General features: G+C 52.7%; 1 protein-coding gene across 2 annotated transcripts; it reads right to left on the bottom strand.

The window, feature by feature from the left end:
- Positions 1-9,565: 9,565 nt before the first annotated feature.
- Positions 9,566-12,600, bottom strand: HOXB2 (homeobox B2). 2 transcript variants are annotated; one of them, XM_074849160.1, is made up of 2 exons: positions 11,924-12,600; positions 9,566-10,784 (listed from the first exon to the last, which is right to left on the bottom strand). In XM_074849160.1, exons 1-2 carry the CDS (start codon positions 12,315-12,317, stop codon positions 10,141-10,143), a joined length of 1,038 nt encoding a protein of 345 aa, XP_074705261.1. In that variant the 5' UTR covers positions 12,318-12,600; the 3' UTR covers positions 9,566-10,140. The 2 variants fall into 2 exon arrangements, with proteins under 2 accessions (XP_074705261.1, XP_074705262.1); XM_074849161.1 differs by lacking the exon at positions 11,924-12,600 and adding an exon at positions 11,468-11,776.
- Positions 12,601-15,010: the final 2,410 nt, after the last annotated feature.

The raw sequence follows: 15,010 nt of genomic DNA, 5'->3' as shown, positions 1-15,010 counted from the left end.
CTGCCACTGATGGAGGAGGGTCAGCCTGTTTTGGGGGGGATCCCGCCTGCCCTACAACCTTTAGATAGTATGTCAAAGCTGTAAAACTTCCTTCCATGCATCGCTAGCCCTCGAACCCCGCAGCCGTCGGCGGGGCCGGGGTGGGGGCAGGGGGGGCGGCCACGTGGTTCGCCCCCAGCCCAATGAGCGAGGGGCTCCTGAAGTTTGTCACATCTCTGAGCTCATCCATCAAGGCCCTGACATTTGCATGACAAAGGGGTTTCAATCAAACCCTGCCCATCAATCTGATAACAACACGAATACGTCAAAATCTTTCCTCAAAGACTTTAAAAGAGAGGAGGGAGGTGGGGTGCGGGGAGGTGGAGGGGAAGAGGGGCTGGGGGAAGAATTGGAATTATCCACGACTGTTTCAAGTGCTAAAAAGGCCCCCAAGTTATGCGGTCAGCCAATTTCAGCAGAACTTCCCCTTGCCCAACTTAAAAGGAAGGTTTTCCCCAACCCCAGGCTCCACGTGAGAAAAAGAAAGCCGGAGGGAAAAGCGGTAGGGAGGTGTGACTGCTCTGCCCCCCCAGGCACAAAAGGATGCTCTTTTCTTCAATTCGAAACTTTTCTCTAGAAAGTGACTTGAACGTGTTTGGCGTTTTCGGAGCTGATGAGTCTAATAAAACCTCCGAAGAAAAATACGCTCCATGTGTTTTAATTTTGCCACACCGGCTTTGTGTCTAGGACCAGTGTGGGTAAAAGCAATGTAATTAAATCAATATTCTAATGAGGCGATGAAATAAAGTTAGGAAGACAGAATGTCTTTTGTTGGAGAAATACCATGCCCAGCTCGGCAATTAGAGGAATGGAACTAAAAATGATCCATGTGTCTGTCTACGTATCCTCCTATCCATCCATTCACCCATGCACCTCCACATTTGCTACTCAAAACGGGAAATATTTTAAGGGCTTTAACCAATTCTGGAATATTAAGCTCTGCTTTCCCATGGCAAACCGGGATTGAGCTTTCCAGGAGTCTGTCGTCAGGCTGGAGCTTTCCCCTAGCAGAGTCCAGCTGATGAGTAGGTGGAAAGACGCTGACTTCAGACCGGCCACTCCACTGCTCAGAGAATGGAAACATAGGTGGGCAACATTTATTTACTTGTTAGCAGAAGGGAGACAAGAGCACCCAACAATATGACGCCCACAGTCATTTGTTACTTGTCAGGATATTTACTGGTTATTCACCCTCTAAGAAGAACCAGGAGGACTCTTTTTTTTTTTTTCCCCAGGCCAAAAGTTCACTTTGAAAGGCATAAACACGTCCTTTAGTTGGTAGGTTTGGCTGATGCAACACGTTGGGGTAACATTTGTTAAGAAACTGCAAGAGAGTCAGCCATGGCATCAATCTTCCTCCCTTCTTTAACACACACACACACACACACCCCCGAGAGAAAACGTGAGTTTTAGCCAATTCTCGTCCTTCAATAAAAAGAATAAGGAGAAAACTGTTTCCAGAGCTGCGTGCCTATTTATTCATTTATTCTGCCCACTTTGCTGATGCTGAGATATTCAAGAAGAAAATCTTTCCGGTTACAAATGTTCTCTGAAACTCGCTACCTCCTTTTTTGCATAAAACAACCGAAAATGATTATAAAGATTCAAAGCAACTCTCATGTCATTCCCCTTGCAAGAGAAATCGGTTTCTAATTTGATTCCAGGAGTGCTTTTTATATTATGTTGCACTCGCGTTTAAATGAATGTATTATATTTAAACGATGCTTACAATAGATGATTTATGGCTGTAAAATGAAAAAAGAAAAGGATAGATGTTTATTTCATCCTCGAATCAATTGTTCCGTATTGTCTGATAATTTTCCACCGTGATCTCCCTCCGCTGTTACATTAAGGGGATGCTTTATGTCATTAAAATGCAGCTGTCTTCTGGAGTTCAAGAATTAGCTCCGAGAGAGCTCACTGCTGCGCAGTTGTGGAGGAAAAAGTTTTGCTGTACATCTCCTCTCGGCGAAGGCTAAACCGAAGCTGAGACCCGAGGCAGCTCTGGGGTGAAAACACGGAGATTCTCTGGTTGATAGAAAAAATCGGACAGGACGAGATCAACATTTTAGCCACAAAATGCAGCGAATATCCCCCCCAGGCAGGGGATGAAACGCGGTCCCCGGGCTCCTGGGAGCCACCCGGCTTTTGGGGAAAGGGAAGATACTGGTGGGGTGGGCGGGGGAAAGCGAAGGTAGAGCCGAGGGGGGATGTGCGGAGCTGAAGTCACTTTGAAAGGCTTTTTTTGTCCCTCTGTGGAGGTAACTGTCAGATTGCGGAAGATGGGGTGTTGGAGCCCCTTTGCTCCCAGAAAGGGGCCGCTGCCCTCCCGCTCCTCCTGCCCCCCCGGTACTGCCGAGCCGCTCGCCATCGGCCCCTCTCCGCAGCCTGCGCAGGCCCCCTCGCTCCTTCTCACCTGCGGTGGGAGCCCAGGCAGCAAACCCCCGGGCAGATTTCGGGCTGTGGCGGGACGGAAGGTGCTGGGTTCCCACACACACACCGCCACGCCCGGGGCCGACCCCCCCGGGGGTCCCCTGGGTGCCCCCTCCCGGAGCTGCCAGGCTGATGGCTCCGGGCAGGGCGAGCGGCTGCCCTCCGGCTCCGGCTTATTTCCCCAAAGTGCCACGGCTTGTGGCGACTGCGCGGTATTTTCGAAAGCCACAGCGTCGACGTGCATGCAGGCACGCTGGGAATCGCTTGCCCAAATTTCCTGCTTAGCCCCTTGCCCTGGATCCGATATGAAATTACTGCTGTTATTATTCTTGGTTTTAATTCCCCTTGTGGAGAAGGTGGGAGACCCAGTTCTGGCACAGACCTTCATAACCTGCAGCAGAAAGAAATATCAAATTATTGTTAACAACAAATCGCCGGGTGGCCCTGATTCTATCACACATTTATTTGTCTAAAACCTCCTTTATGGGGAGTTGAGGAGAGAAGGCGGTCAAGGAGGGCAAAGAAAAGGTGTAGTTGGAGATTCTCAGATTGGCAGAGCTCTGTGCTCCCTCTCCCGTTCTCCTCCCAAAAATATTAATTAGCTTTCGATTATATTTATTGCTTAATTTTCACTTACGTATTGAGGGAGACAGTAATTATTCCTACCGTCTAAACCACAGACGGCACCGTGTTGGGGATGCTGCTGTCTTTCACTCAACAGGATTAAAATAAAATATCTGGAGATGGATGAGATAGAAGGTGAACGGGGAATTTTTAGTTCTTTCATTCCTGGAAAAAGAAATTGTGCTTTCCAGGAGCGGGGTCGGCTGGTCCAGGGAAGGCAGAGGAAATCAATTCCCTCCGCCCAGAGCTGCTTTTCCCCCTCCCCGACAGCTGATGCGGCCCTGAAGCGGTTCAGGAGCTTCCGCCCCTAAACCCCGGGTTTTAATGGATGAGCAGATAAGAAATGAGGAGGGCGGCAGCACCATAACACCGTTTTTCCGCAGAACTCTTGACGCGGGGGACCTCTCATGCCCACCGAAGCCATCCCGTGCCCTTGGCCCCTCCGTCCACCCCGAGACGGTGTGACAAAACCTGGGGCAGTTCACGGGCTCTCTGTCCCGGGTGGAAACACGCACCCACCCCCCCACACTACTACATTAGCAAAATGGGGGCCTTGGCCCCCTAGGGAAAACCACGCCTTTTCTCCCAACCCGATGAAGACATCTTGTTAAAATCAACTTTTTCTCGAGAGCGGTTTCTCCCTTTTAGCGACATAAAGCGGCTCCACGAAACTCGGGGCTGCAGCAGCCTGAGGGGGGGGAGCGCGGGGACACTTCGCCCTTTCCCCAAGAAATGGTTTGCTTGCTCTCAAACAGCTCCCCTGACATGGGGGGTAGGGCCCTTCTGAAGGCGGTTTGTGGGAGCACCTCTTGTAAGAAATCTTCACCCGAGGGGTTTTCTGTGCAGGCGACACAGAAGGAATGAGGCATTTCCAAAGGCTCCAGAGTGCTCAGAGTCTTCAGATGCTTCGTTTTGGAGTTAAATATAACTCTCCGCGGAGAAAGTTTGTGTCGTGCGTAAGACATGTCACTTCTGGCTCCTGGCGGGGTGATTTATATGAAGCTCTGCTGACGCTGGGGGTGCGTGTTTGGCTGCGGACTTCGTTATCACCAAAAAGGACTTGTCCCTAGAAATTGTCAGGGAAATTTATAGTCCCGGCGTGTGTCTTGGTTAGATCATAGCCTGCTAAGCTATATTTGGGGCTAAAAACTGAAGAGGGAAAATAAAATAATAAGTGGAAAAAACGCTTCAGAGTTTGGGAGTCCGCAGAAATGCAGAAGGAATCCTCTTAATGAGTTACAAGCACCGGGCTACCTCCCAGCTGCAGAATAAATACGAGACCATTAAGATAAGGTACAATAATTCTTATCTGCCGCTCTCTGGAGCACGGCGGGCGCAGCGGGGGGGACCGGCCGGGCCGGGGACCGGCACCGGGACTGGTTCCAGCACCATGTCGTGCCTGGACGGGGACGGTCCCCAGGCGGTCGGCACCCCCCGGAGGGATGGGAGCCCCCTTAGCCAGGGAGAGGGACACGGTTGGTGTTCTCTGTCCCCCGACCAACACTCTGAGTGGAAGATTTGGGTGAGAAATGTCTCTGACGATATTTTTCCTTTTGAGGGTGGCACAGATCCCTCCCTCCTCCTGCTCCAAAAGATCAAATTTTAGTCTCCGATGGCTCTGGGGAACCTGTCCTGTTCCCCTGTGAATCGCATCGGCTATTTCTACGTGCTCCCCAGGGCAGAGGCGTGTCTGTAAGCCGGGTCCTCTCCCTAATGAGGTTCATTTAAGCCTTTCTGCTGGGTGGGAGTGGAGAGGAGAGGTCTCTATCTCTGCTCTTTCTCTCCCTACGGGCTCCTCAGCCCGGCCGAGGCCGCTCCAGGCCGTCCCAGGGCAGCTCGACGACTCCGGGGGACCCTCACCCTGGCCCCTGGGCTCAGGGCCGGCCTTGGGCAGCTCCAGGGCGGGTGCAGGGACTGAACCCGAGGGGTCCTAAACCCTCCGCGTTTCATTTCGAACCAGCATCTGGCAGGCCCGGCGTGGGCTAGCTCCACCTAAACCCGCCCTTTATTAAGGGAATTACTTTATTAACAACGTCATTAATGTTGCTAATATTAGTAGGTCAGCATTATTAATATTAATTTAATTATTAATATTAGTTTAAACAGCACCCCACTGGGGCTGAGAGCTAGATTCACCTGGCCGAACTGCAGCGATTCTTAAATTAGTTTCTCCTCACCGTTCACTCTCTATTTTCCCCTTCCATGTATACACTTATAAAGAGGGGAAAAAAATAGCTAGCAATGCTGGGATAGATGCGGGAGGTGCCAGGATGGCGGGTAGAGGGTGGTCCCCTCTGCCAGCTCCTTCCCTTGATGGAGGTGGAGCCGTAGGAGCATTCCTCAAACTCCGGCCTCAGAGGACTGGGATGCGGTTACGAGCTGGAAAAAAAGATGCTACAGCTCAGCTGAGAAAACCGTCACCGGAGGGATGTTCCCGGAAAGCCGGAGTCTGGCACCGGCAGCTCAGGAGGAAGGTCGGGGTGATTCCCCAGGAGAAGTTAACCCTTTCCACCTCACACGCCAGAGCCTCAGCTCCTGCCTCGCTGTCCCGCCCGCCTTTCTTCCGCGGGTTTTCCACCTTGAGCCTCCATGGCTCTAACGGGTTGGTTCAACATCTTCAGGGCTTCGAGTAGCTCTTTAGCAAACACATCCCCAGACTAGATCAGCACAAGATAAATATTACTTTAGCATCCCTACAACACGTGCGAGCGTATCTCATTTGCATATTTCTAGGTTAATAATCGTGAGGCAATTGCAGTGTTTTGACAACGATCAAGAGCTGAATACGCTTAATATGCTTAATATATGCCCTCCAGTTGCAGAGAACAGAAGGGCAGGGTTGCAAATATGCATTCCCCATTTGTTTGACATTTTGAAGAAGGTAAAGAATGGCTGAACTAATGGCGAAATCTTACAGTCATTCAATAATTTAGATTTTATTGAATATTCCCCTTCTTTCCTCCGACATTTCAGTCTTGCTAATTAGGACAAATAAGAAGGGGCCTGCTGTTAGCAAGGATAATAACTGGCGAGGTTCCATTTATTAAGTCACTTTCCGTGGGTGTAGAATTGATCTGTGGCTGTGACTGGCATGCTTTCTAGACCTGCAGCAACTTTGAGAAGTCATTATGATCTGTAGAAGGGCCCTTGTTAGAGATTTGTATTGATAAGGTGTCAGGGTTTACGTCGGGGGGTTCGTGGAAGCCCCTTCCCCGCCCTCGTCCCACCCCGGCGCTGCCTCCTTCGTGTGGCGGGGGAGGCCGCCCCCTCCCAGCCCCGTGCAAGGGGGGACCCTGCAGAGGACGGTGTCCCTCTTGTCCCCTCCCCTCGGCCTCTCCCTTCCCCTCCTCCCTTCCCCACGGAAAGGGCGTGTGTGTTTGTGGAAATCCGCTGCGGGATCGAGCTGCGGAGCGATCTGTCTATGTGCCCGTTATTTTGGAGATGAATAAGAAGCTCCTTTCTCTGGAGGGGCAAAGGGGGATGTGCACATCCATGATCCGAACCAGAACGGCGCGGAGCGGCCCCGGGGACCCGGCAGGGCGGGCAGCGGGCAGGGCTGGGAGGCCCCGGGGACCGGGCAGAACAAGGACTGGGCAGGGCTGAGTGCCCCGGGGACAGGGACCGGGCAGTACAAGGACCGGGTGGGGCTGAGTGCCCCGGGGACCGGGAACGGCTGAGCCGTCCTGGGGACAGGGCAGTACAAGGACCGGGCAGGTCTGGGCGGCCCTGGGCACCGGGCAGGGCTGAGCGGCCCCGAGAACCGAGCAGGACAAGGACCGGGCAGGGCTGAGTGCCCCGGGGACCGGGCAGCACAAGGACCGGGCAGATTTGAGCGGCCCTAGGCACCGGGCACGAAAAGGACCGTGCAGGGCTTAGTCCCCCGGGGACAGAGAAGGGCCTAGGGGTCCTGGGAACTGGGCCGGACAAGGATCAGACAGGGCTGAGTGCCCCGGGGACCAGGCAGGACAAGGACCGGGCAGGATTGGGTGCTCCAGGGACCGGGCAGGGCTGAGCGGCACCGGGGACCGGGCAGCACAAGGACCGGGCAGATTTGAGCGGCCCCGGGGACCGGGAAGGGCTTAGCGGTCCTGGGGACCGGGCAGGGCAAGGATCGGGCAGGGCTGAGCGCCCCGGGGACCGGGCAGGATAAGCACCGGGCAGGGCGGAGCGGCCGCCGTCGCTTTGAGCCCGGCGCTGCCGCCCGGCCCGGGGCTGCCCCGCGGCACTCGGGGCTCTTGGCCTGGGCCAGCCCCGACCATCTGATTCCCTGCTCCCGCCGTCCCCCAACAAGCCTGTATTCAGGATTGCGAGGGGGGAGGAGGCGAGAGGGGAAATATGTAAAGCACTGGAACAAATGGCGCTTTGATAGACAACGTCTGGCAGTGCCAACGCTGCCGCTGAGTATGTTCCAGAAGCTGGAGATATTAAATAAACTTAAAGATAATGAATAGCCTTCTGTGGTACTTGGGCTGCGCCTGGGTTTTCCTTCCCCCCGCGTGGCTCTGGGACTTTCCGAGCGGAGAGGAATCTGTGAGAGAGGGCAGCGCGATGGTGGAGTGACTCCCAGGCTGGGATGCGAAGGCAGCTCGTCTGCAGGCAGCGCAAACTGTGCACTAGACGCTTCCTCTTATTTATGGGAAGGTGTTAAGTAATGTTCACTTGCATATTTTAATTGCAGTCTACTTCGATTTTCAATACAAACCTGCTCCTTCCCGGAGTGAGATGCTAGCAGGTTTGAAACGTCTGCTCGTTTGGTAGGGAAAGAGGCTGGTGATATTATTAAGAATAAAAAGGTAGCCGTAAAATCACCCCCCTCCTTTGTTACAGCGGGAAGAGATAATCCAGATCTGCGAACAGCAATTTCGAAAACATCTGTCGAGGGCTTTCTTTATTTTATTTTATTTCTTTTTACAGCCCGAAGTAGAAAGCAAGCCCGGCTCTGATGCTCTTAATCCGAAATAAAATATCAGGCGACCACGCGGAAGTTTCCCGGACTCCACGCTTCCCCCGGGGGCTCCGGGGGAGGGGGGGACATGACACCACCCAGGCAAACTCCAGGCACCGAGCAAACCGGACAACGGCCCAGCGGGGGGAGCCGGCAGCCCCCGGGGAGAGCCCCCAAAGGCCGGGGACCCCGCCGGGCCCGGCTGCCCCCCCCGCCGTGGGCCGGAGGAGCCGGACAGGCGGCCCGGGCTGCGCCTTCCGCTGCCCTAACCCTAAAGAAAGGGGCTGGTGGCATCACCGCTTGTCATGGCTGCTCCGCTCCCCTCCGCGGCTCCCTGCGCCATTTTAAAGCCGCCTCCGCGGGTGTCCGTCGCCCCCCCCGGCCCGGCCGCTCGCCCCCTGCCCTACGCCGCCCCCCCCCGGGCTCGCCTTTCCGCGTTACTTTCGCAGAAACCCCGCTTGAACGTCTACCAAATTTCTGCCGTGGCTGAGGAAACACCAATGACTTAGCAAAGACGTAATATGATTTATTTTGGGTGTCACCGCGATTGATTCCTGCGCTGACCCCTTTTCATTCATAAGCCTCCCCACCCCCCCCCCACCCCCGCCGCCTCACCCTCCCTGATATATGAGTTTTGTATTTAAAATTACATGTTGCGAGAAAGCTTTCGTAACGGGATCCGCGAGCCGGGCCAGAGCAGCACAAATCGCCGTGGAAGGAGAGCACAGATTTGTGAGGCCGAGGGGGTTTTGGTTTGTACTGCTAGAAAAGAGGAGAGGGAAAAAGAAAGGCCTTTTGCAGGCTGATCTCTTATCCCTCTTTCTTTTATAACATTTATTTGTTGACTGAAATGCCGGAACGCAACACCCTCCCAGACTGGAATTTTGCATCTATTCAAAATCCTCCCTTTCCGCCTTTTTTTTTTTTTTTTTTTTTTGGCAGTCCGGGACGTTTAAAACACCAATAATTGCGATGTGGCACGTCTGTATTTTCTGCTGCAAGAGATGAGAGGAGGAGGAGTGGGCTGAAAGCGAGAAGCAGCGCTCTCCTTGCCAGGCCGGGCTGTGGGAGAAGGGGGGAATCGCCGCGGGAAACTGCGCGGCCGCGCCGCCCCCAGCACGGGCCGCGGAATGTGCGGGGGCTCCGCGGAACGGCCCCAGCGCCTCTCCGAGCGCTGCCTTTGTGTTGCTTTGCATCCCTTTAGCCGGCGATTTCCTTACAGGAGGGATTTTCAGTGACAAAAATATAACCGCAAATGTTAAAATTAGAAACAAATGTCCTGCTTTGATTCGGCAAAAAAAGAAAATAAATAAAAACCAAGCTCAAGGAAAATGCAAACAACTGAATTTCTGACTCCCGAAGCCTCTTGAAATGTTAGTGAGGAGCAATTCCTTTTGTCTCCTCTCTCAATGCACACGAGTAGGTTATTAGGACATCATTACTGCAAAGCAGGAAAGAGGAAGGCGAATAATTTAGGCAAAAAATGGCACATTTTGGAATGAAATATGTAGCAACACACGTTTCTTGGTTTTATAAAGACATTTATTTACTCTATGAAAATAATGTACAATAAATAATTTGCCATTTACTATTAAAGGATCTGAATAAATAGTCTACATCTAAAACTTAAAAAGAGGAAGGAAAATTCCTCTGTTTTTTTTTTTTTTAATTTTATTTTATTAAGAAATCTAAAAGTCTCGTTCTGATTCCTGAGAAAGTCGCTTGAAGGATTTACAAATGTTTTCTCTTGGGGGCTGACGTCGCTGATGTGCGTGAGAACTATCGGGTGCTTTCTTTAAAATAAATAAGGAAAAAATAAAACTATCATTAAATACCTGCATTTAGCAAAAATCGGGCCGTTCTTTCATGTGAGCCTTCTAGAATAAATATTGGGAGGGTGATTCGGGTCCCACAGTGTGAGAGCTTTAAAAGAAAGTGTTTGGTGGGCGGGCTGGGGTGATTGAATGAGAGATGGCTTGGGTTTATTTTTGGGGGTGCCTCCCCCCCCTACAGGAGGCTTGGGGGAGCTGGCAGTGGCTGGGGAGGGGGCTGGTGTGCCTGGGAAGGGGCAGAAAGGAGAAGCGGGGTGGGGGGGGCGGCTATTGGAAATTGAAATGTTGCAGATCTATAGTACAAAGTGCGCTTGTAAAAAAGTCCAGGTCTTCCTCGGAGAAGTGGACGGGGCTCTCCAGGGAGCCTTGGAGACCGGGGGAAAGCCCCTCGGAGAGCTGCAGGCAGGGCTCTGCCGAGAAGATGCTCAGCTCTGGCAACAAAGGCGAGTCCTGGCCCTCGGGGAAGGCGCGGTCCGAGGGGCCGGCGGCGGCACCGGGCTCCCCCCCGGCCGCGCGCTCCCCCCCGGCCGCCGCCACCCGCGGGCTCTGGGGGTCCCCGCTCCCCGGTTTCTCCCTTCGGTAGGGCCCGCTGGGCTCCGGGGCCGGCCCGAAAGCGGGGCTCTCCTCAGCCTCCTCCGCGGGGTCGCTGCCCTCGTCCAGGTTGGGGTAGGCGAGATCCCCGTCGAGGGTTTCTTTGTACTGGGTTTGCCTCTTGTGCTTCATCCGGCGGTTCTGGAACCAGACCTTGACTTGCCGCTCGGTGAGGTCGAGCAGAGCCGCGATTTCCACCCGCCGGGGCCTGCAGAGGTATTTGTTGAAGTGAAATTCCTTCTCCAGCTCCAGCAGCTGCGTGTTGGTGTACGCGGTCCGGAGCCTCCTGGAGCCGCTGGTGTCTGCCAGCCCCTGGGTGTCTTAAACACACACAAAACCGCACGTTGCAAAGCGAGGGAGCGGGGGAAGCGGAGGGTCTGGATCCGTCCCCTCCCTGTTGCGGGCAGGGCAGAGCCGTGTCCCGCACTAACGAGCGTGGGGGGAGCCGCTACGGGAGAAAATAAATGTTTAATTAAACTCTTCCTACTGTGGAAGAGGGTTGGAAATCGCTCTCCGGTCCCTTTGCCCCAAGAAGGAGAAAGGATCTTGCTCCCTGGCCTCTCCCTTTAGAGACTTTCCTTCCCTGCCACCTTCGTGGATAAGGGGAATTTCGACGCATTCCTTTTTTTTTTTTTTTTTTTTTTTTTTCTCCCCCTTTTGCCAGTAGTTTGGGGACGGACGCTGCGGGGCTTTGGTTTCATTATTCCGGTATTATCTGGCCAATGAACTCCGGTGTCCGCCCTTCTCCTGCCCCAGCATTTACCTGAACGGTGCCATTAAAATACTGAAACAGTGAATTGTGCCTTAAACATTTTGTCCCGGGGGAAGGAGGGTTCCTGGCCAGGGCTGCTGAGCTCCCCGGCCAAGGGGCGCCTCGCAGGGGAGGGTTTGGGGGTGTATTTATTTTGTTTTGCAGTGGGGAGCTGGTTCTCCCCACCGTGCTGGGTCCAGCTCTCGCTCTCTCCGCCTCCCCATCCTGCTGGGATGCCCCCGCGTTACCCACCCGTCTTTCTTTCCCCTCTCCGCTCTTCTTTCGGGTTTTGTTTTGTTTTTTTCCCCTGTAGGCTGTAAAAAAAAATAAATTCGGGGCTGGGAGGGAAACCCAGGCAAATGGAGCTGTGGCTCAGCTGCCAGGTCCCTCCGCTGGAGCTAATAAAGAGCCCGGCTCCCCCAGCCCCCTCTTCCTCTTGGCTTTCGCAGAAGTTACAGCAATTTGCTCTTTTATTTGCGGGGGAGGAGGCAGGAGAAATCCCCCCCCTCCCCCCTCTCCCGGCTGTGTACATTGCTGCGGTGTATTTTATTGCGTGACACAGTTTCGGGGGAGGTACGGGGCAAAGTCTGTTTGGGGAGGGGGGGCTGGGGTAGGGCTGCTCTGGGGCGGGGGGGGGGGGGGGATTGTTTATTATTCGGATCCTCTCGGATTTCAGCAAACACCCCCTCACCCCCTCATTATACGAACCTGCAGGAGATCCTGCGGCAGGGACCGGCACGGAGGAAGATGATGGGGGGGAAGAGGAGGAAGAAGAGGATGGAGCCTGGGTAGCTTTCTTGGACGATTTCTTCTCCTTCATCCAGGGGAATTCCGCTGCCAAGGGGCCGGGCTGTGCCGGAGCCTGGGGCTGGAGCTGGAGCAGGCCATGAGATGCTCTTTTTTGGCTCCTCGGTCTTGCCTGGCTGCTGGAACAAGGATTCAGGCTGAGGACGGTTTGCTCAAAAGGAGGAGGAATTAATGTCGAGTCCTTGATTGATGAAGTTTGAAATGTCTCCAGGACAGCGGGAAGAGACGTCAGGCACTCTGCGAGCGAAGGCTGGCTATTTATAAACCCGATCTCCCTCTCAAATTCAAAATTCATGGCTTTTCCAGGGCCCAGGGTTTAAAAAGCGGGAGGGGGGAGAGGGAGGAGGAGGGGGAGAGGGAAGGAATCTGAGGGCCTCAGTTTTTATGGCAGTGATGATGATGGTTCTCGGGCTTTTTATAATTGTTATATTGCTGATAATACAGGCGTATGGGGACCTTGCTCTATTAAACTCGAGACTGGGGCGAAATTGCAGCCAATTCCTGGTCACGTGGCCAGCCCTGGCCAATGGCAGGCGGGGCCTGGTGGCAAACAGAAAGCATTATTTTCTTTAATTGATTAAAAAAAAAAAAAAAAAGGCGAGAGAAGATCCCCAGAAAAGCCCCCCGCCCCCCCCCCCCCCCCCCGTCGCCATCCCTCCTCGGTCGGCCGCGGGCTCTGCCGGGGCTGGGGAGCTGCGGGCAGGGACCCGCTGCCTGCGCTGCCTGTCCTGGGCGGCTCCAGACGTCCTCGCACCGACAGTTTGTACCCCCGGGGGGGGGGGGAACAGGCGTGGGAAAAGGGGCTTTGCCCCCCCGGGGTGCCCGCCTGCAGCCGGGGGGATGCAGCTTTAGCTGCAGGCGAGCTGGATCTCGGCTCTGGCGACCGAGGCCGGGGCTGCCTGGGTGTATTTGCATATCATATAGATTTGTATTGCAGGACTTGGAAAGTTCAAGCCAGCAGGAAGGTTTGGTCCGGAGGTTTGTGTCTGAGTCTGGATATGAGCGCTTAGGAAATCAAGTGAGCTTTCAAGTCAAGTGTAGTTAGACCGGCCTGGTTTACCTGGTTAAATTACTTTTAAAGAAACAGCGTAATCCTTCTGCTTCTAAAGCCAGACTTAATGGACCCTTTGCACTTTTCTTAAAGGCCAAACATGTTTTAAGTTCACGGATATCTTTGAAATCACATTTCTTCCTTCCCATTTTTTCCCCTTTCCCCCCACTGCCAATAAACAGAGCCACTTCCAGAGTTTACAAAATAAATAAATAAAATTAAAAGTCATTTCCCAGGAAGACTTTTTTTTTTTTTTTTTTCCTTTTAAAGTGCTCGGGTACACACAAACCGAAAAGAAGAGAGAAACGATCAATCTTTTTCTCGAAAGACTTTTGACAGCTCGGCCTAACTCAATCAGCAAAGAAACTTGGCTTTTGCTGAAGAGTTACTTCAACCAGGAAAGATGTAAAAAGTTTAATTCAAGGACCTGAATTCGGGAAGTCTGGGGAGTAAAAATTTCGGGGGGCGGGGGGGAAATAAGCTGGGTGGTGCAGACTGGAAATGTGGCTGGTTTGTAGTTTGTTTGTTCAAGCTCCATTTCTCCCATTTTGCAGCAGAGAGGGACTGGGAGGCGGCATTCACGCAGGGAGAAGCCTAGAAACTTTTGTCAGTTCAAGCATCTGTGTGGGTGGTAAGGGTTTCTGAGAAACACATAATAAATCTAAAGCTGAAGCCGAGGCCGAAGCGCAGTTTAGCAAAAGGATGAAGAAAATAAAAAAGCATTTACAAAACGCAGCTCGATTGAAGGGAGAATTTCCCTAAATATTTCGTATCTGTGAATGCGCTGATCGAAATCAGCATAAATCTTCTCAGTCTCGGCAGATCAGGACTGGTGTAAAAATTAATAGTTGGGTTTCCGATCATTTCTTGTTTGTTTGGATTCAAGTGGCGTTTGGGGGGTCTCGGGTTTTGCCATCAGGCCGCCGGTTCCTCCTTTTTGAGGGACAGTGCGGTTCACTGGGGAGCAGAGAAAGACTTTGGGATGCAAAAGGAGACCCCTTCCCAGCCGCTCCCAACTGTTCTCGCTGCTTTTGCTAGTACTAAATTTGCAAAGGGGAAGGAAAAAAAAATAAAGAAAAAAAAAAAAAAGGGAAGAAAAAAACTCTCTTGGGGAAAGAGGGATTTTTCCCACGCACCACGCGGAGGCACAAGGAAAAAAAAATCTCCCTACTCAAGGGGAAAGGCATCAGCTTATACGAATAAATTTACAGGGTTAGTGAACGATAGAGAAATGCAATAATTGTAAGACAAACCAGGGCCTGCTGCTTTAATGCAGCGGCGCAAATTAAACCGTGGATGTGAGGAGTTGTAGGAGAGGGAGCCCACCGAGAAACGAAGAGGTGTCACGCTCGGAGCCTCGGAATTGGCTTCTTTTCCCCATTTTTAACTAGTTCCTGGGAATCCCAGCCACAAACCCCAGCAACATGGCGACCGGGATGCGAGACGGAAAAATTTATTCAGTGAGAAGGGGGAGAAAAAAAAAGCCAACGCCAAACCTAAGCCCACCCCAAGCTCTTGTTCTTTGAGCCGATCCCAATCAGAGCCTGCACGCTTTTATGCTTTTAAATTATAGTAACCCCGAATGGTAAATTGCTCTCTGCATGGACGGGCATAACCCAGCCCCGGTCCTGGGGAGAAAAACAAGCCCTGTCTCTCTGTTATACCGTTATTTATTATTGCGAGAAGGTTATAATTATTAACCTGGAACTTCATTTATTAGGAGAGCTCAGAGATGGAAAGAAGCACGGGATCATTTCTCATTCAAAGCTTTCTCCACTAGACCTTTTTATACGTGTGGGTTTATCCAGGCACCTATGGATGTCCCTGGCTGTGCACACAGGTGTATAAAATATGGACACACACACACACACACACACTCCCTGTTTCTACAGCCCAGCCCTTTTTTTGGTACCTTTTACAGCCTTTTCTCCAGCCAG

This window comes from Strix aluco, chromosome 24, assembly GCF_031877795.1.
Source record: "Strix aluco isolate bStrAlu1 chromosome 24, bStrAlu1.hap1, whole genome shotgun sequence".
In the NCBI taxonomy this organism is placed as follows: Eukaryota; Metazoa; Chordata; class Aves; order Strigiformes; family Strigidae; genus Strix; species Strix aluco.
This window is presented reverse-complemented; position numbering and strand designations above follow the sequence as displayed.